The sequence below is a fragment of the Geotrypetes seraphini genome, chromosome 12 (genome assembly GCF_902459505.1).
Source record: "Geotrypetes seraphini chromosome 12, aGeoSer1.1, whole genome shotgun sequence".
In the NCBI taxonomy this organism is placed as follows: Eukaryota; Metazoa; Chordata; class Amphibia; order Gymnophiona; family Dermophiidae; genus Geotrypetes; species Geotrypetes seraphini.
Window position 1 is genome coordinate 14,965,077 of NC_047095.1, and position 22,648 is coordinate 14,987,724.

The 22,648-nt window shown below is 39.9% G+C and overlaps 1 protein-coding gene across 1 annotated transcript in view; it reads left to right on the top strand.

Moving 5' to 3' along the window:
* The window catches only part of SASS6 (SAS-6 centriolar assembly protein), a 175,667-nt gene that overhangs the window by 58,955 nt on the left and 94,064 nt on the right, over window positions 1-22,648 (top strand). The window contains exons 8-10 of the mRNA XM_033915970.1: window positions 5,989-6,180; window positions 10,879-11,073; window positions 11,178-11,267. Coding sequence (XP_033771861.1) covers window positions 5,989-6,180; window positions 10,879-11,073; window positions 11,178-11,267 — 477 coding nt within the window. The remainder of the gene's footprint in view (window positions 1-5,988; window positions 6,181-10,878; window positions 11,074-11,177; window positions 11,268-22,648) is intronic.

Consider the following 22,648-nt stretch of genomic DNA (forward strand, 5'->3'; position numbering starts at 1 on the left):
GTTATGGAAGAATTGCGACAAATTAAAGAGATTGTATTAGATAGCAACAAAAAATTACAAAAGGCTATCGACGATGCAGCAGTGCTAACTAAAAGAGTAGATGTAGTGGAAAACAGAATAAATATATTAGAAGACAACTCTGAACAACTAAATCTGGACATGAGACAATGTAAAATAATATGGAAGGAGGTTGAAGAAATTAAAAAAGACCTTGAAGATAGCCGGAACCGTGAAAGAAGAAATAATTTAAGAATTATTGGAATGCCGGAAGGGGTGGAAAAAAACGACCCTATAACTTTCCTGGAACAGTTCCTGCCTAAAGTGCTACCATTAAAATTCAAGACTGCGTTGGAAATAGAAAGGGCACACCGGATACCAGCACAGAAGAAAACCTCACAAACGGGTCCAAGGACTTTAATCTTTAAACTTTTGAGACATCAACAAGCGATGGAAATTTGTCAGTTAGCCAAGGAGAACAAAAATCTCAGATGTCAAGATGCAAAAATACACATTGTCCCTGACTTTGCAAGAGAAACTGCTGCTAAGAGAAAACTGTTTCTGGATATGAGGCCCCAGTTAAAATCGCTAGGGGCTAGATACGGACTCCTTTATCCAGCAATAATGAAAGTGACAATTGCAAATAAAACTCAAACCTTTTCAAACCCTAAAAAGTTACAAGAATTTCTAGAACAACAGGAACAACCAATGACATCCTAAAAGTCATTTTAAAGGAAATTTTTTCAATTAAAACTGATTATTTGTTTTTATTTTTTATTAAACTTTATATATACATTTTGGTCTTACTAACAGAAATGAAAAAGATCTTCGGTTAAGACTTAGAACTTTTATGGATTGGTTTTAAATTTCAACGGAATAGAATCGCACGTGTAAGTGCACAAGCACAAGCATGGAACTATAAGAAGAATAACAATCTAAACAGAAATGAAAGGGGAAAAAAACCACATAAAGATTAACATGATCTTACATTTCTGTAATGAAAGTTTTACAAACTATTAGATAAAAATATACTTGCATGCAAGATCGTGGTAATGGTGGAGATCCAAATGAGTTGTTAACACAGGAAATGAATTTGTTAACCTCAGGAGGGAGAGGCATTGATTGGCTATATATAAACAAGAGGCGTTACTTACAGGGGAGGAGGAGGAAATCTTTAGTAATATTACCAAATACATCGTGAAGTATAATAGGATTGGTTAAAATGAAGTATTTCCTGTTATAAGAAGTACTTCTGTTTTGAGGTTGCGTTTCAAAGTCAGCTTAAAAAAAAAAATGTATACCTAATGGGTTTATATAAGTCATATCCTCCACGAGGAAAGAAAAAAAAGAGCGAGTATGAAATTTAACGTTTAGGGATGTTTTATCTTGGTTTGGAAATATTCTTCTCGATTCCCTTTCATGAATTAAACGAAGGTAAGATTAATGGAGGATTACTTTATACATTTAAGATAAGATTTGAATCAGATAGCTTTCTTCAAGACCCATTATTCTTAAAGCCTAACATAACTTGTAAAGTTTTTGTTTGCTGGATTCAAGAAACAGTTTAGTGCTATATTGAAATAATATACTGGTAGTAACTAAAGTCAAATTCTGTAAAAGCTTGAGGGAGTTATTTATACCTAACCTCATCCTGCTTATCCAAGTTTTCGTATTTAATTGGGGATGGGGGGGAGGGGGTGGGAGGGAGGGATATAGACGGGGGATGGGTGTATCTGGGAATATCATAAATTTATTTGTGTATGGGGAAAATTTACTAGTAAAAATCATTATTTGTTTGATTTTGGATAAAGTATGTTATAAATATATATATGGATCTTAAAATATTATCTTTGAATGTTAATGGTCTGAATCATATGATAAAAAGGAAAAAAGCATTATTATTTTTAAAGATGCAAAATGCGGATATATGCTTCATACAGGAGACCCACCTTTCAAATATTGAATCTAATAAGTTGGAAGGAGGTTGGGTCAAGCACTGTTTTTTCTCACCAGCTATAGGGAAAAAAGCGGGGATTGCTATTCTAGTTAATAAAAAGTGCTCTGCTTCATTCAAATTAAAGGCATCAGATACTCATGGAAGATGGGTAAATGTGGAAATGAGAATGGGAAATACTACCATGACGTTATTTAATATATACGCCCCTAATTCGAATCAGAATGAATTTTTTAAGACTCTTCAACAACTGATTTTACCACTGGCTACTTCAAATTTAATAGTAGCTGGGGATTTTAATGCTGTTATGGATCCCCTAATGGATAAAAACCCAAGTAGATTTATGAAATCTTTGGGATTAGATAATTTGGTACAATCTTGTGATTTGACAGATATTTGGCGAATTCTTCATTTTGATGGACGGGAATTTTCTTTTTGTTCTCATGTTCATAACTCTTTCTCAAGAATAGATTATATTTTTATTTCAAATCATTTGATACATCAGGTGACACAAGCTGCCATTGATCCAATCATTTTATCTGATCATGGTGGAGTGTGGGTTGAAATTAAGATCACAGATCAAAATACTAATAGACCAATTTGGAAAATGGATAATACATTGCTTGCTGATCCAATATTTTGTGAGAACCTTCTAACAAAAATGAAGGATTATTTTCAATTGAATGATAATGATGAGATCTCTATGGAAATATTATGGGATGCTTTTAAGGCTTCAATGAGAGGACAAATAATTTCTTATTCGGCTTATCTTAAAAAATCAGATTAAAAAACAATTTTTAAACTTAGAAAAAGAAATTAAAATTTTAAAATCAAAACTTATAGAAAAATGGGAATATTCAATTCAACAAGAGTTGTTAAAACTTAAAGGTAAATATAATGAGATCTCATCTAAGTTGATTAGGAAAGATTTATTTTTTCAGCAAACATTGTATTATGGTAACTCAAATAAGGCGGGAAGAATATTAGCAAATTATCTTAAAGCGAAGAAAAGAAAATCAAAATTAATTGCCATTAAAGATGAAAATGGTGAAATATGTACACAAATTGAGCCTATTTTAAAACAGTTCCTAAAGTTTTATAGATCTCTTTATTCTTCCGAGACTTATTTAGATAAAGAAAAAGATGGTTTAGAATTTTTGAAAATGTTAGAGGGTCCAAAAATTCCTGAACATGTAAAACGAAGTTTGGAAGAGCCAATATCACTAAAAGAAATAGAAACAGCTTTGAAGTCCCTTAGAGTTGGATCCGCTCCAGGTGGTGATGGATATACAGTGGAGTTTTATAAAACATTTCAAAATTATCTATTGCCTTATTTATTAAATCTTTATCAATACCAACTTAATAAAGGTTCTATTAATGGCACTATAGCAGAATCATTAACTATTGTTTTGCCAAAGCCAAATAAAGATCCCACTTTGGTTTCAAACTATAGGCCAATATCTTTAATAAATGTAGATGGTAAATTATTAGCAAAAATATTAGCGTTAAGATTGGCTAAAGCTCTCCCTCATATTATAGGTATGCATCAAACAGGATTCGTTGCTCAAAGACATTCATCTCATAATACCAGATTAGCATTCCACATGTTATATTTAACAAAGAAAATGAATGAGCCTACTTTTGCTGTTTCTCTAGATGCAGAAAAGGCTTTTGATAGAGTAGAATGGACCTTTATGTATCAGGCATTGGAATGGTTTGGTATAGGTCCTGGATTCATACAAATAATACAAACATTGTATAGCTCCCCTTCTGCTAGATTATATATTAATAATACTTTTTCAGAAAAATTTAATTTACAGAGGGGAGTTAGACAAGGTTGTCCCTTGTCTCCTTTACTGTTTGATATTATTTTAGAACCCTTAATATTAGCTATCCAACAAGTAAAGGAAATACAGGGTATACCACACTCAGATAGAGAATATAAGGTATCTGCTTATGCAGATGACTTACTATTATATTTGAGGAATCCAGAATCTACCATTCCATATTTGCTAGAGTTGATTGAGAAATTTGGAAAGTTTTCCGGATATAAGATAAATTGGAATAAATCAGAAATTCTTCCATTAAATGTACATTGTACAAAAGGTTTATTCGATACTTTCTCTTTTGTTTGGAAGAAGGAGGCTATTAAATATCTGGGAATTTGGATTACAAAAACAGTGGATGAAACAATGAAAAGTAATGAAAAATGCATATTACAAAAGGTGATAGAAATGTGTGAGCAATGGAATCCTTTGCATTTGTCTTGGTGGGGAAGAGTACAAACTGTTAAAATGATGATTTTGCCTGTAGTTTGTTACCAAATGGGGATGATACCAGTTTTCTTTCAAGAATCTTTTTATAAAAAATTAAATAGGATTTTGACAAAATTTATTTGGCTTGGTAAAAATCCCAGAATTGCTTTAGTGTCATTGCAAAAGCCAATTGTGGAGGGCGGGGTAAATTTTCCCAATTTTTATAGGTACCATCAAGCCTATATCTTACGTCAAGGTATGTATTGGATCCTCCCAGAGCCCACTGATAATATTCCAGACTGGTTCTGGTTAGAATGGAGACTTATGTTTCCCTTGCGTATCAGTCACGTAGTTAGTATCAAAATGCCAAGATTATATAAAGAGCATAGAATATTTATGGATACCTGGAAAACTCTAAGATATATAAGTAATCTAACTCCTATTCCAATAAGTAAATCAACAACTCAAACGATTTGGTTAAACCCCAAGATCAAAATTGGCGGTTTTAAAATCATCTGGAAACATTGGATGATAGCAGGTATTCGTATTTTGGATGATGTAATACAAAATGGTAAGTTGCTGGAGTTTTCACAATTGCAACATAAATTTGATATTAATAAGTCACAATATTTTAGATGGTTGCAATTGAAGCAATCCATTCAGGTAGGGTTCCCTGAATGGAAAAATCTTACTAACTATCATAGTTTGGAATTCTTATGTTTCCAGATGGATTCAACAGATCATAAAGCCGCACAGTGGTATAAATTAATATCTGGATTTGTAAATAAAAAACCAAAAAATGGTCTTAGAGACATTTGGAGCATTGAGATAAAGCACCAAATTACTGCATCTCAATGGCCACGACTTTGGTCTTGGAGGTTAAAATGTATGGTGTCAGCATCTATGAGACAAACTTGTTTTTTTTCTTTTACATAGAGCTTTTTGGACCCCTGTTCATTTATAAAAGATAGATAGTTCTAAGTCTAATAGATGCTGGCACTGTCATGTTGAAGTTGGGACATTAGATCACCTTTTATTCTATTGTCCATTCATCTTATCATTCTGGAAATCAATTTGGCCTCAAATCAATAGGATGTTGGAAAATCCGGTAGCCTTGACATATGATACTATTTTATTTGGCACAACTATGAGAGCAAGAAGTCAAATTTCGGCAAGCAACAACAAACTTCTGTTTATTTTAACTGGAATAGCAATGCAGCAAATAACATACAATTGGAAAAAACATGATATGTTAAACTACAATTTTTGGTGGAATTCTGTATGCCATATATACAAAATGGAACTCACCATTGCAACACAAAAAGGCTATGTGAGTAAATTTCAAAAAGTCTGGGGACCGTTAACAGATTTCTGTAATGAATTATTAACTTTTCCCATGATAAGATTTTTGATTAGAGGGAAATGGGGTGGGATTTTATTTCTGATTATTACATACTATATCAATATTAGAATGAATTTACAATAAAGTGGATTATATGTATTACTGATTGGGAGGGAGGGGTGAGGGATTATTATATTCAATAAGAATTATATAAATTTAGATTTCTTGTATAATATTATAACTTTATATAATATTAATTTTTTAAAGAAATGTTAAATTTGATGTTAATATGTGAGTTAATCAAGTGTGTATATTCAAGTTTCTAATGAGTTTATTTGAAACACTTGTAACATAAGAAAACGAATAAAGATTTATAAATAAAAAAAAAATAAAAAAAGAATTAAAAAACAAACAAACCTTCATGCTGTATATTTTTTCAGACGCAGACTCAATGTCAACAACAGTATGAACAGCAAAGAAAAGAAATGGAAAACTTACATCAACGAAACTTCCAACAGCTACAAAGCCGGCTGACTGAACTAGAGCTAGTCAACAAGGATCTGACAGAGAGGAGATACAAGGCAGACTGCACAATCCGAGAGCTTAAAGCCAAACTTTTGGGGCTAGAAGATGTAAGCAGTCTGTTTTTTAAACTATGAACTACTACTTCTAACAGAGGAAGCCATTTGCAATAAATTTCAGATATATCCATGTATGATGAGTATATTCAGAAATGTCAGGCTATGTGGACATTAGGGTAATTTTATAAATGAATGCATGCAAAAATAGTATATGCATACTTCCCCCACCCCAGTGCAAGTACTGATACGTTTTTTAAAATTTACTATAAGGAATTTATATGTGCACACATGCTTTCTGGCATACAGAAATATTCTGGGTTAATTTACATGAAAGCTTGTAAGTGGTGTATAAAAATTTAAAGATGAGGTATTTTCAAAGTGCACATATGTACAAACATCTGCCCATCCCCACCTCCAGGAATCGTGACTAAGTTACTCTTGTACTAGCTAAATTCACCTAATTACACCTGTCAACAACAAAAAAGTTTTTCTTTGCTACTGTGAACTTAAGAGGTGTTCTTAGTTAATTTAATGATGCCGATTTCAGATCTGTAATTGAAATTCAGTTAGCACATCAGGTTTCTGAGATGCACGTTACTGATTTTTTTAGATAGTTTGCCATATCAGCACAATATTGCGAATATGAACTGTGTCCCATCAAACTTGTGGTAAGGAGTTTACTCTGAAAACAAACACGAAGATAATAAGGAGACTTGTTACAGCATATATTTACGCCCCTCTTAACTCACACAAAAGTGATGTCAGCATGTTCAGAAACCTTTGAGATACTTGCTTTTTTATGCTTGTACTGTACATTTGTTTCTTTTTGCAAGAACCAACAGTTGTCTCCCATCATACTGGGCTTGAACTTTCCCTGATATCTGCTTTCCATTACCTTGATATCTTGATGAAATCTTTCCCCATGCTCATCACTGATATCACCATTATTGGGTGGGTAGAAGTTGAGGTGAGAATGTAAGAAGTGCATTTTAAGTAACATTCTGGTACCCATTAGCTGATATGCTGTCAGCATATTCTCCACAAGCTCAGCATAATTCTCTGATCTTTGATTACCAAGCAAATTCTGAACAACCTGCACGAACATGCTTAATCTGGAATAACAGACAGTGCAGCACACATGAAGTGCCCACGCTTTATCTTGGTCACCAGCTTTATAGCCAAAATAATGCTTATATGCACTTTGAAGTCTGCTGGACAGATTCTTTCACTGATCTTATGCAGTAAATTGTCCGCAGCCATAACAAAAATTATCAGGATGGTTAAATCAACCTTGTCTGATCATAATAATTATAATATCTTAGACAAAAACAAACAAAATATAAAAATTCACAGGTAGAAAAAGCAGCACAATCACTTTTTAGTATAAACTCTCAAATTACTGATATGTGATTGATGAGCTGGCCTAAAATGCAATATTGTGGTTCAGAATGCAGCGGCCAAGCTCATCTTCGCTAAAAGTAAATTTGACCATGTCTCCCCGCTCCTGGCCAAGCTTCACTGGCTTCCGATAATCGCCAGGGTCCACTATAAATGCGCCTGTTTAGCTTTCAAAATCCTACACGGTATCTTCCCTTCCTTTATCTCTCTTTCTTGGAATTCTTCATACCCTAATACCACCAGATCCTCCTACAAATTAAAACTATCCTTCCCCTCGCTAAAAGTCATTTCCCACACAGGAAAGCTAGGGACCTCCCTCCACTTCAAAATCACTGAGCTCTGGAACAACCTTACCTCCCCTCTTCGGAACTTGAGCTCTCTCTAAGTTTTCCGCAAACATCTGAAAACCTGGCTTTTCTCAAAAAATGTAAGCCTCTCTCCAACTTAAGAATCAAGAAAACTCTTATATCTGGCATCCCAAGTCCTCTTATATTCTTCTCACTTCTACCTCTAACCCTCTGTTGTAGTTCCTTCCTATTTCATCTACTGTAAACCGCGCCGAGCTCTACGAACTTGGAGATGATGCGGTATAGAAACCTAAGGATTAGATTAGATTAGAAACAGTAAAATGCCGACGCTTCATGGTAGAGTTATTGACAAAACCATATAAACACAAACTGAATCCCACAACAAAAAAGGGAAAAACATCCCCACGTGTAGTAATGTGAACAAAAATAGTCAAGCAAGGGGGATTCATCTTTCAAGTGACGATGGTGAAATTTAAGAGGAGCTGGGAGCTAAAGGTATAAGCAGTAGATAACAATTCTTGAGTAGAAGCCTGTAAATTAAAGGGCTGCAGAGAATTTAAATAATGATGAATCTGCAGATATGCCAAACCATCAGTGGGAGGGAGATCATAGTCCTGTTGCAACTGAGCAAAGGACTTAATTCTCCCATCCTCCTCAACCAGGTGATAAAAATAATGAATCCCCCTCACTTCCCATCGAGCAAATACAGCATTATCCACTCCAGGGGGAAAGTTATTATTAAAACAGAGAGGAAGAAAAGGAGATTCAGAGGAGTGTAAAGAATGAAACTTGCAGACCCCCTGCCACACTCAGCGCAAAGGCCGATACAGGATTTTGTAATGAAGACCAGATGAAGAAGAAGGTATAGAATGAAGATAAGTACTAAAATGAGTGGTACAGAAATGAGAAAGTTCCAAGGAAGTGTTAGTTAAATCAGAGGTTCCTCGAAAAAATCATTAATGCGTCGCATGCCACATCCGACCATCAAAAAGCGTAGCTGCACGTCTATAAGGCAGACGAGCCTGTCTACCCACCCAAAGAAACCCTTGAATTAACCGAATCAGCTGTGCTTCATCTTTATGAGTCAAGAAAAGGGGGAGAACTTGAAAGATATATAACCAACAAGGGTCTATAATCATATTATATAAAGTCACTCGGCTGAGAAGAGAAAGAGGAAGATCCCGCCAAAGACGCAATTTGTTGGCGAGGGACAGAAAGAGAGGTTCTGTATTCAAGGAGTATAGTCGAGAGAGGTCATGAGGGATGAGAACTCCCAAATATCGCAAGGATGAATCGGCCCACTGTAACAGAAATGAGCCTCTCCAAGCAGTTCGAATCTCGGGAAAAGAAGGCATAGCAAAGGACTTATCCAGATTAAGAGATAACCCGGAGTAAAAACCGTACTCGGAAATAAGATCTAACGCTAAAAGCAACGAAACCTTAGGATTGTGAGGACCAGAAACGTCATCTGCAAAGGCTAGAGTCTTAATTTCCCCACCTGCCACATGCAGACCGCTTACAGCAGCAAATGAACGTAAGGTACAAAGCAGGGGTTCTAAAGAAAGAAGAAAAAGGAGAGGAGAAAGGGGGCATCCATGCCTCCTAGTACCCCGCAAGATAGGAAAAGAATCCGTACGAATACCGTTAAATAACAGACACCCGTTAAGATAAAGCCACTGAGGCCTACATATTCAAGAGTATTAAACAAAAAGGACCAATGAATACTATCAAAAGCCTTAGAAGTATCTAGGCCAGTGGTCTCAAACTCAAACCCTTTGCAGGCCACATTTTGGATTTGTAGGTACTTGGAGGACCTCAGAAAAAAATGGTTAATGTCTTATTAAAGAAAAGACAAGTTTGCATGAGGTAAAACTGTATAGTTTATAAATCTTTCCTTTTGGTTAAGTCTTAATAATAATATTGTAATTTATAGCTAAAGAGACATATGATCAAGAAACTGTTTTATTTTACTTTTGTAATTATGATAAAACATACCGAGGGTCTCAAAATAGTACCTGGCGGGCCGCAAATTTGAGACCACTGATCTAGGCTAACAAACAAAGCCGGAACATGATGCTGTTGGCACTGAGCCATAGCAAAGATAACCTTTCGAATATTATAAACTGACTGGCGGCATATTTTTTTTTTTAAATATATGTAGTATTTTCTTTTTTTTTTTTTTTTTTGTAATTCTTTATTCATTTTTAAAAACTTACATCAAGTGTACAATTAATAAAACATTTAAGATAAAATACATCACTTGAATTTTCTTAATATATTCAGATACATAAGATTATTCCCTTCCCACCCACCCATTCCATTCATATTTAATCAAAAATATATAAATATAAATACTTTTATTTATATGTTAAAACCTTCCGTATAATTTAGACAACCCACCCTCCCCCTCTCCCCCCATTTGCAAATATACTTCCAATATAAAACGGCATCTATTCATTACAGTAGGCTGTCAATGGCCTCCAGATCTTTATAAATTTATTATAATTACCTTTTTGTAAAGCAATTATGCTTTCCATTTTATAAATGTGACATAATGAATTCCACCAAAAGGTATAATTTAATCTACTATAATTTTTCCAATTACTTGTTATATGTAGTATTTTCAATAAATTGGTTGTCCTCACAGTTGGTTGATCATGTCCCTTCCCCACTTCTATTTTTGTTCACATAAACAAACTGACGCATAACTTAAAAACAGGATGCAATAGTTGACAACTGTTGGCCCTTGTACAAGTGACAGAACTTCAGTAGCAACATGCTTGTTGACCATTGATTTAGGTGCATGTTAAATGTGCAATTTTAAACACCTATTTCCAGCATGAAGGATTGCTTTTTCATGCAGAAATGGTTTATAAAATTCCTCTCATGCCTTCACTCTTTCATTTTCTCATGTGAAGGCTTTGAAAATAAGGGCTTTTCTCACTTGAGATTGCAACAGTTTGTGACTCATAGTATTGTAGGTGAAAAAACATTTGCTCTGTATAAGATGCAGAATAAGTTTTCTTTTTGCTAAACTTTGCAGGAGTGCCAGAGAGCAAAACAGGAAGTGCTTTCATTGCGTCGAGAGAATTCTACCCTAGATGCTGAATGCCATGAGAAAGAGAAGCTGATCAATCAGTTGCAGACCCGTGTGGCTGTTGTAGAACAAGAGGTCAAAGACAAAGAACAGTTAGTTTTTAGGACGAAAGAAGTGTTAACTGCAACTCAGGAACAAAAGGTTTTGTAATTTCTCATAGTTTAGTTAATTTTAAACATTTTAAAGCCTAATTTAAACATAGTTGTTTCTAAAGAAAACATCTAATTTGATACTGTCAAAAACAGGTGACACTGGAAGAAAGTACTGAGAAGAAGCAAGATCAAATAGGAAAACTTGAAGCAACTATTAAGTCTTTATCAGCAGAGCTGCTAAAGGTAGGCTGCAAGCTAAAGAATCCTTTTATTAAGCTGTGCTAATGGATTTAGCGCATGCTAAGTGCTAGGAAGCTCATTTTTTATCTTTATAAAAGGATCCCTAAGTGGTGAACCATATGAATAATGTATGCAAGTTGATGGAGAGAACATGTAATGTTAAAATGGGCTGAGGTATTCTTTACTTTTCATTTCGCAATTTAAAGTTTTATTGGCTCTTAAATTCTATGTATTCTAAAATCAGTAACATAATGTTAGTAACTTATTTATAGATCCTTTTTGATCAGAACCAAAACTAGTTACGTAATGGTTAGAATAGCTGGCTCAGTATCCTGAGGTTCTGAGTTCGATTCCCACTGCAGCTCCTTTTGACTCTGGGCAAGTCACTTAGCACTTTATCCCAGGACAAGCAGGCAGCATATTCTTGACTGATGGGTGACGGCACCGACGGAGCCCCGGTACGGGCAATTTTAGAGTGATTGCACTCTAAGAACTTGGAAAGTTCTAGCAGGCCGCACCGCGCACGTGCGAGTGCCTTCCTGCCCGACGGAGGCGCGCGGTCCCCAGTTTCTTAGTTTCCGCGGAGCTAAGAAGACGCACTTTCAACGGCTGTTGAAAACTTTTTTCTCATTCGCCTTCCCGCTCGCGTAAACCTTTTCGGAATTTGTATTTCCCTTTTTTCTTTTCTTTTTTTATAATATTTAAAAAAAAAAAAAAAAATTCTCTTTTTTTTCCCTCTCTTTTTCGGGTTCACCCCGGTGGTGCCTGCTGCCACCATCGAGGCCTCGGCCTTCGATTTGGCAGAAGCCGTTTTCACATTCATGCCCCCCCAACCCGGTTTTAAGAAGTGCCAGCGGTGTGCAAGGCCCATTACCCTCACTGACCCGCACAACTGGTGCTTACAGTGCCTGGGTCCTGACCCTCGGGCGTCCACCTGCACCCGCTGTGCCACTCTAAAAAAGAGAACGTTAAAAAACCGCCAGATCCAACAGCAACTTTTATTTGGTACCGAGATGTCGGATTCGGTGGCACCGACGCAGTCGGCACCTACCTCATCGACGCCGCGCGACACCGTGCCGGCGTCGCATCCCTCAGGTAAGCCGGCTAAGAAGCCTTCCCCGCTGGAGCGTCCTCCGGTCTCAGTGGCAGCGAGCCCAATCCTGCCGACCTCGAGGCGCCCGCGGAAGCGCTCCGCTCCGATTGAGGTTAGCCCTTCGACCTCGGGTTCCTCTTCGGAGTGTAGAGCGGCACCAAAGGTACCGCAGAAGAAAAAAGCGGTACCGGTGCCTTCGCTGGATGAGCGAATTGCCGCCGTCCTGCAAGTACAGCTCAAAGAGCAATTGCAGCAGCTCCTGCCTGCTCTTCTGACACCGAGCCTTCCAGTCCCGGTCCGGTCTGAGCTACTGGTACCGGCAGTGGAACAGCCTCTTTTATCGGCATCCACTTTGTCGGTACCGGTACAAACAGCTTCCTCGGTATCCATGCCAGTTTTAGCTCCGGAACCGAGGTCTTTACACCAGGCGGTGCAAACTTCGGCACCGGCACGCCCGATGACATCTCCCGGTACCGTTTCTCAGAGGTCTGGTAAGTCGACTCACAAAACTCGACACCTAGAACCCTCCACACCGGAGTCACGGGACCGTAGCTTTCAAGTGAGGGACCCTGATCTATGGGGTGATTCAGAGGAGCCTTTCCTCTCTGAGGGAGAGTGTTCGTCAGGGGACGAGGATCCTTCTGGTTTAGATCCATCCTCCAAACCTGATGCAACTTCTTTCACCTCTTTTCTCAAAGAGATGTGCGACTCTCTCTCTATTCCCTTGGAGGCTGAATCCAAAAAGTCCAAGGCATTTCTCGATGCACTGGACTTTGACCAGCCTCCAAGGGAATTTCTCAAACTGCCTCTCCATGATAGTTTGCGAGAGACTTTTTACAAAAATCTGGAGACACCCTTGACCATCCCAGGAGCTCCTCGCAAACTGGACTCCTTATATAAGGTCATACCTATTCCGGGCTTTGACAAACCACAACTCCCTCATGAATCGTTGGTGGAATCCACTCTAAAGAAATCCACGGAGGCTAGTGTGTACCTGCTTCTGTACCCAATCTCTATGGCAGAGAAGGTAAGGCCATGGATAAGTTTGACAAGAGGTTGTATCAAAATGCGATGCTGGCAAACAGATCAGGGAACTATGCTTTCCATTTTTCATTCTACCTCAAGCATCTCATTCAGACTTTGTCATCTTTTGAGAAATACCTCCCTGATCGTAAGAGATCCGCCTTTCGCCAGACTTCTGCATCGCTCTTACAACTGCGCAAGTTCATGGTCAGATCAATCTATGACACATTTGAGCTGACCTCTAGGGCCACGGCTATGTCGGTGGCCATGCGGAGGCTGGCATGGCTTAGAGTTTCAGAACTCGACGTCAATCACCAAGATCGACTGGCCAATGCACCTTGCTTAGGGGATGAGCTGTTTGGAGAATACATGGACTCCACTACTCAAAAACTCTCAGCTCATGAGACTCGATGGGACACTCTCCTTAAGACAAAGAAAAAGACCCCACCTACCAGGCCTTTTCGCCAGCAGGCGGCCTATCAACGTAGATTTGTGGCTCGTCCTTTACCACAGGTCCAGCAACAACCCAGGCGTCAGAGGCAACAGCAAAGGCAGGCTGCTAGACCTGCACAGCAGCAACAACAAGTGAAACCTCCTCCTTCACAAAAATCCACTCAACCCTTTTGACTTGGTTCTCCAGGACGTAGCCAGTCTTCCTCCTTCTGTCCACCTCCCACAGCCCATAGGAGGACGCCTTACTCATTTCATAAGCCGTTGGGAAATCATCACCTCGGATCAGTGGGTCCTCAACATCATCCGCCACGGCTACTCTCTCAATTTCCAGACTCTTCCTGCCCAAAGTCTGCCAAGAGAGTCTGCTTTGAACACTCCTCAGTCTTCCCTCCTTCTTCAAGAGGTTCAATCCCTCCTTCTTCTGAACGCCATAGATGAAGTTCCTCTAGATCAAAAGGGGCAGGGATTCTACTCCCGTTATTTTCTGGTCCCCAAAAAAACAGGAGATTTCAGACCCATCCTAGATCTTCGCGATCTCAACAAATGTTTGGTCACAGAGAAATTCAGGATGCTTTCTCTAGCCACTCTTTATCCTCTTCTCAATCACGGCGACTGGCTATGCTCCCTAGATCTCAAAGAAGCATATACTCACATTCCAGTCAATCTGGCCTCCAGACAGTATCTCCGCTTCATGATCAACCATCGTCATTACCAATACAAGGTGCTACCCTTCGGTCTTGCCTCCTCTCCAAGAGTGTTCACCAAATGTCTGATTGTGGTAGCTGCTTTTCTACGCTCTCACCACCTTCAGGTGTTTCCTTACCTGGACGATTGGTTGATAAAGGCCAATTCTTCTCAGACAGTACTCCAGGCCACCAACCAAACCATCCTGTTTACTTCGACTTCTGGGGTTCGAGATCAATCTACCCAAATCTCATCTCATCCCCACTCAGAGACTTCAATTCATTGGAGTGATGCTGGACACAGTCCTGATGAGAGCGTTCCTGCCGTCCAACCGTCTTCAAACTCTTCAATCTCTATGTCAGCAGGTACTTCCACAACGTTCCATCTCTGCCAAGCAAATGATGATACTCTTGGGTCACATGGCCTCTACAGTCCATGTCACACCCTTCACACGTCTTCACCTGCGCACTCCTCAATGGACCCTAGCTACCCAGTGGTCCCAAGCGACGGATCCTTGCTCACGACACATATCTGTGACATCATCTCTGCGTCAGTCTCTACAATGGTGGTTGATATCCTCAAATCTCTCCAGAGGTCTTCTGTTCCATCTACCTCCTCATCAACTTGTCATCACCACCGATGCCTCCCCTTATGCCTGGGGAGCTCATTTGAACGAGTTCCAAACTCAAGGCCTTTGGACAGCCCAGGAAATGAAGCATCACATCAATTTCCTGGAACTCAGAGCGATGTTTTATGCCCTCAAGGCCTTCCAACATCTTCTCTTTCCTCAGGTCCTTCTGCTATGCACAGACAATCAAGTTGCAATGTACTACATCAACAAACAGGGTGGGACAGGCTCTCGCCTCTTGTGCCAGGAAGCCCAGAAGATTTGGGCTTGGGCCACAGATCACCAATTGTTCCTGAAGGCTGTCTACATTCAGGGAGAGCAGAATTCTTTAGCGGACAAACTCAGCAGAATTCTCCAACCTCACGAGTGGACACTCGATCCTTTGACTTTACAGTCCATCTTCACTCAGTGGGGCACTCCTCAGATAGACCTTTTTGCAGCTCCTCACAATCACCAGCTGCCCCTCTTCTGCTCCAGACTCTACACTCCCCAACGTCTGGCAGCAGATGCATTTCTTCTGGATTGGTCCAATCTGTTCCTCTATGCTTTCCCTCCTCTGCCTCTCATGTTACGAACCTTGTTCAAGATCAAGAGGGAACGAGCCACCATGATTCTGATTGCTCCACGGTGGCCCAGGCAACATTGGTTCTCCCTTCTACTTCAGCTCAGTTCCAGGGAACCTATTCTTCTTCCACTGTTTCCTTCTCTGCTTACGCAGCATCAGGAGACCCTTCTGCATCCCAACCTCCAGTCTCTGCACCTGACAGCTTGGTATCTCTCGGGCTGACTTCACATGATTCTCTTCTGTCTCAGCCAGTTCGTTCCATTCTGGTTGCTTCTAGAAAACCGGCCACTTTGCAGTGCTACCATCAGAAGTGGACCCGATTTTCTTCCTGGTGTCTTATCCATCATCATAATCCCACTTCCCTGGCAGTGGAGACTTTGTTGGATTATCTTCTTTCTTTGTCTGACTCTGGTCTCAACCAGTCTACCTCCATCAGTCTACCTCCATCAGAGTCCACCTCAGTGCTATTGCTGCTTTTCATGAACCAGTCCATGGAAAACTCCTTTCAGCTCATCCCTTGGTCTCCAGATTCATGCGAGGTCTTTTTAATGTGAAACCACCTCTTAAACCTCCCCCTGGGATCTTAATGTGGTTCTCTCCGCCTTAATGAAGCCTCCGTTTGAACCTTTGGCCACGGCTTCTTTCAAGTTTCTCACTTGGAAGGTTCTCTTCCTTATTGCTCTCACCTCTGCCAGGAGGGTCAGTGAGCTCCACGCACTAGTTTCTGATCCATCTTTTACAGTCTTTCATCATGACAAGGTGGTTCTGCGTACACATCCAAAGTTTCTCCCTAAGGTTGTCTCTGAATTCCATCTCAACCAATCCATTGTTCTGCCTGTCTTCTTTCCAAAACCTCACTCTCATTCTGGAGAACAGGCTCTGCATACTTTGGACTGTAAGCGGGCTCTAGCTTACTATTTAGAGCGTACTAAGCCCCACAGATCATCTCCCCAACTCTTTCTATCCTTTGATCCGAATAAATTGGGGCGTCCTGTTTCTAAACGTACGTTGTCTAATTGGCTGGCAGCGTGCATTTCATTCTGTTATGCTCAGACCGGACTATCACTGGAAGGTTCTGTCACGGCCCATAAAGTTCGAGCTATGGCAGCATCTGTAGCTTTCCTCTGTTCCACTCCTATTGAGGAAATCTGCAAGGCTGCTACTTGGTCCTCAGTTCATACTTTTACATCTCATTATTGTCTGGATGCTTTCTCCAGACGGGATGGACACTTCGGCCAATCTGTTTTGCAAAATTTGTTTTCTTAATGGCCAACCTTCCCTCCATCCCTCTTTTTGTTAGCTTGGAGGTCACCCATCAGTCAAGAATATGCTGCCTGCTTGTCCTGGGATAAAGCACAGTTACTTACCGTAACAGGTGTTATCCAGGGACAGCAGGCAGATATTCTTGCGTCCCACCCACCTCCCCGGGTTGGCTTCTTAGCTGGCTTATCCTAACTGGGGACCGCGCGCCTCCGTCGGGCGGGAAGGCACTCGCGCGTGCGTGGTGCGGCCTGCTAGAACTTTCCAAGTTCTTAGAGTGCAATCACTCTAAAATTGTCCGTACCGGGGCTCCGTCGGTGCCGTCACCCATCAGTCAAGAATATCTGCCTGCTGTCCCTGGATAACACCTATTACGGTAAGTAACTGTGCTTTATTGCCGCAGGTACAAAATAAGTACCTATCTAAAATATTGTAGCTCCTGGTCTCTTATGATACCCTATGGCTGGTTATGTGCACAGGAGGCAGTCCAGAACATAGTAACATAGTAGATGACGGCAGATAAAGACCCGAATGGTCCATCCAGTCTGCCCAACCTGATTCAATTTAAATTTTTTTTTTTTTTTTTAATTTTTCTTCTTAGCTATTTCTGGGCAAGAATCCAAAGCTTTACCCGGTACTGTGCTTGGGTTCCAACTGTCAAAATCTCTGTTAAGACTTACTCCAGCCTATCTACACCCTCCCAGCCATTGAAGCCCTCCCCTGCCCATCCTCCACCAAATGGCCATACACAGACACAGACCGTGCAAGTCTGCTCAGTAACTGGCCTAGTTCAATATTTAATATTATTTTCTGATTCTAAATCTTCTGTGTTCATCCCACGCCTCTTTGAACTCAGTCACAGTTTTACTCTCCACCACCTCTCTCGGGAGCGCATTCCAGGCATCCACTACCCTCTCCGTAAAGTAGAATTTCCTAACATTTCCCCTGAATCTACCACCCCTCAACCTCAAATTATGTCCTCTGGTTTTACCATTTTCCTTTCTCTGGAAAAGATTTTGTTCTACGTTAATACCCTTCAAGTATTTGAACGTCTGAATCATATCTCCCCTGTCTCTCCTTTCCTCTAGGGTATACATATTCAGGGCTTCCAGTCTCTCTTCATACGTCTTCTGGCGCAAGCCTCCTATCATTTTCGTCACCCTCCTCTGGACTGCCTCAAGTCTTCTTACGTCTTTCGCCAGATACGGTCTCCAAAACTGAACACAATACTCCAAGTGGGGCCTCACCAATGACCTGTACAGGGGCATCAACACCTTCTTCCTTCTACTGACTACGCCTCTCTTTATACAGCCCAGCATCCTTCTGGCAGCAGCCACTGCCTTGTCACACTGTTTTTTCTCCTTTAGATCTTCGGACACTATCACCCCAAGGTCCCTCTCCCCGTCCGTGCATATCAGCTTCTCTTCTCCCAGCATATACGGTTCCTTCCTATTATTAATCCCCAAATGCATTACTCTGCATTTCTTTGCATTGAATTTTAGTTGCCAGGCATTAGACCATTCCTCTAACTTTTGCAGATCCTTTTTTATATTTTCCACTTACTCTTCGGTGTCTACTCTGTTACAAATCTTGGTATCATCTGCAAAAAGGCACACTTTTCCTTCTAACCCTTCAGCAATGTCACTCACATACATATTGAACAGGATTGGCCTCAGCACCGAACCCTGAGGGACTCCACTAGTCACCTTTCCTTCCTTCGAGCGACTTCCATTAACCACCACCCTCTGGCGTTTGTCCGACAGCCAGTTTCTGACCCAGTTCACCACTTTGGGTCCTAATTTCAGCCCTTCAAGTTTGTTCAACAGCCTCCTATGAGGAACTGTATCAAAGACTTTGCTGAAATCCAAGTAAATTACATCTAGCATATGTCCTCGATCCAGCTCTCTGGTCACCCAATCAAAAAATTCAATCAGGTTCGTTTGGCACGATTTACCTTTTGTAAAGCCATGTTGCCTTGGATCCTGTAACCCATTAGATTCAAGGAAGTACACTATCCTTTCTTTCAGCAACACTTCCATTATTTTTCCAACAACTGAAGTGAGGCTCACCGGCCTGTAGTTTCCTGCTTCATCCCTGTGACCACTTTTATGAATAGGGACCACATCCGCTCTCCTCCAATCCCCAGGAATCACTCCCGTCTCCAGAGATTTGTTGAACAAGTCTTTAATAGGACTCGCCAGAACCTCTCTGAGCTCCCTTAGTATCCTGGGATGGATCCCATTTGGTCCCATCGCTTTGTCCACCTTCAGAAGAAACTATCATGTAAAGAGAGGGTAAATAGGACATATAGAAATTCCTCTTTTACCATGTATATTCAGGGTCTGGGACACTGATCCCAGAGCTATATGTATAGAGGTAACCAGCTGCTTAAATAGATTCTCTACCAGCTCACACAAAACTATTAACCAGAGAGAGACAAACTGTTTCTCCCTACTCCCAATTGCCCACTTTCCTTTCTCACATCAACTTCTTTTTCTCTACACAATTCTCAAGTTGAAAAAAACTCTGAATCTGTCAAAAGAGCCAATAGTAGCTCTCTGCTCTTGGCAGTGGGAAGAGTCCACACAGTGTGTATGACATCATAAGAACATAAGAAGAAATATTTTCTCTGGTTTGTTTTAATCTTCTACTTAGTAGCTTCATCGCATGGCCCCTAGTCTTATTATTTTATAGACCTCTATCATCCCCCCTGAGCCATCACTTCTCCAAGCTGAAGAGACCTAGCCGCTTTAGCCTTTCCTCATAGGGAAGTTGTCCCATCACTTTTATCATTTTTGTTGCCTTTCTAATCTAATCTAAATCTTGGATTTATGTACCGTGTCATCCCCACAAAAGTTACTGGACTCAGTTTTCTAATTCTGCTACATCATTTTTGAGATATGGTGACCAGAACTGCTCACCGTATTTGAGGTGCGGCCGTAACATAGAGCGATACAAGGGCATTATAATATTTTCATCTGTTTTCCAATCCTTTCCTGATAATTCTTAACATTCTATTTGCTTTCCTAGCCTGTGTCGCACATTGAACTGAGGGTTTCAATGTATCCTCAATAATGACACCTAGATCCTTTTCCTGGGCAGTGACTCCGAACATAGAACCCAGCATCATGTAGCTATATTTAGGGTTCCTCTTTCCCACATGCGTCACTTGCAGTTGTTTACATTAAATGTCATCTGCCATTTTGATGCCCAGTCTTCCAGTCTCACAAGGTCCTCTTGCAATCTTTCACAATCCTCTTGTGATTGACCAACTTTGTGTCATCAGCAAATTTAGGGGTCCTTTTATTAACAAGTGCTAAAAGCTAAGATGCCCATAGGAATATAATGGATGTCTTAGCATTTAGTGCATGCTAAATTGGTTAGCGCACCTTAATGAAAGGACACCTTAATCATTATAGACCTGTTTGCTGAATTTCTGCACTTTGAAAGATTCGGTGAACAGAGGAATCCCCCTCCTCACAATATGTAAACTGCTCTGATTGCAACCATGCAGAAAAAGCGGTATATCAAGTCCCATCCCCTTGACCCTTCTATTATTCCAATCTCCAGAGCGTTGTCATAGCAAAACAACTAAATGAACACAATACCTATATAGAACTAACAAATTATTTCTTCCCTAATAGTAATCCTTAACAATTAGCTTGCAATAAAATGTTTTGAGGAAAAAGAATCCCATTCTTCTGTTTTTTGTTTTTTTTTTTGAACCACTGAAGAAAATAGAATTTCCGTACCTGAAGGCAAGCTAAAATGAAAAATGAGGAAATTATTTTATGAGAGATTATAGTGATCATACAGATACAAAGACAAATCCTTAAATGATTGAGTACCTGAATGTAATCCACTTAGGCTATAAGTGGTATATAAATACTAAAAATAAGAACATAAGAATAGCCTTACTGGGTCAGATCAATGGTCCATCATGTCCAGTAGCCCGTTCTCACAGTGGCCAATCTAGGTCACTAGTATCTAGCCAAAACACAAGAAGTAGCAATATTCCATGTTACTGATCCAGGGCAAGCAGTAGCTTCCCCGATGTCTTTCTCAATAACAGACTATGGACTTTACCTTTAGGAAATTTTCCAAACCTTTCTTAAAACCAACTATGCTATTCGCTCTTACCACAACCTTTGGCAATGCGTACCAGAGCTTAACTATTCTCTGAGTGTAAAAAACTTCCTCCTATTAGTTTTAAAAGTATTTCCCTGTAACTTTGAGTGTCCCCTAGTCTTTGTAATATTTGATGGACTGAAAAATCGATGCACTTGTACTCCTTTTATACCACTCAGGATTTTGTAGACTTCAATCATATCTCCCCCTCAGCCATCTCTTTTCCAAGCTGAAGAGCCCTAACTGTATTAGTCTTTCCTCATACGAGAGGAGTTCCATCCCCTTCATCAACTTGGTTGCTCTTCTTTGAACCTTTTCTGGCGCCACTATATCTTTCTTGAGATAAGGAGACCAGAATTGAATGCAATACTCCAGATGAGGTCGCACCATGGAGTGATACAGGGTCTTTATAACATTCTTAGTATTGTTAACCATCCCTTTTTTAATAATTCCTAGCATCCTGTTTGATTTTTTGTCTACTACTCCAATTGCCGCACATTGGGTGGAAGGTTTCAATGTATTGTGTAAGATGACATACAGATCCTTTTCTTGTGCACTAACCCCCAAGGTGGACTCTAGTATCTGGTAACTCCCAAGGTGGACTCTAGCATCTGGTTATTCTTCCCAATGTGCATCACTTTGCATTTGTCCACATTAAATTTCATCTGTCCACTTGGACGCCCAGTCTTCCAATTTCCTAAGATCTGCCTGCAATATTTCACAATCCGCATGCGTTTTAACAACTTTGGTTGTTTTTTTAAAAATTCTTTATTCATTTTTAAAAGTTTACAATAAGTGTAACAGCATATATAACATTTTAAACTCAGATACAACACTTAATATTCAGTTAAAATCCATATCAGAATTTATCCCCCCTCCGCCCTAGTCAATAACAGTCTTTAAAGACCGTTTTAACAATTTTGATCAGTTTAGTGTCATCTGCAAATTTAATCACATCACTCATTCCAATTTCTAGATCATTTATAAATAAGTTAAATTGCACCAGTCCAGTATAGTCCCCTGGGGCACTCCACTCTTTACTCTCCTCCATTGAGAAAAATGACCATTTAACCCTACCCTCTGTTTTCTATCCGATAACCAATTCCTAATCCACAACTGAACTTTGCCACCTATCCCATGACTATTTAATTTTCTCAGGAGCCTCTCATGAGGAACTTTATCAAAAGCTTTCTGAAAATCTACATTACATTAGATACACTACATCAACCTCAACCTCGTTTGGGTTTCAGGTCTCTTATCTCTTTGGTTTTCCTCTTATTTTTCTCACTGCACTTTTAGCATAAGCTCTGGAGGATCCTTTGCTGCTATGCTGCTATTGGTTGGCATACGTCAGAGCTCTGTCTTGGGTCCACTCTTTTTCTCCATTTACACTTCTTTCCTTGGTGCCCTAATATCTTTCCATGGCTTCCTGTACCACTTATATGCTGACAAATCGCAATTCTTTAGCACTCTCCAGACCGGTAGAGGTTAATCTTTTCGAGTGGGTATATATCCCAATCATGACCAGCAGATGGAAACTGAAACAAAAC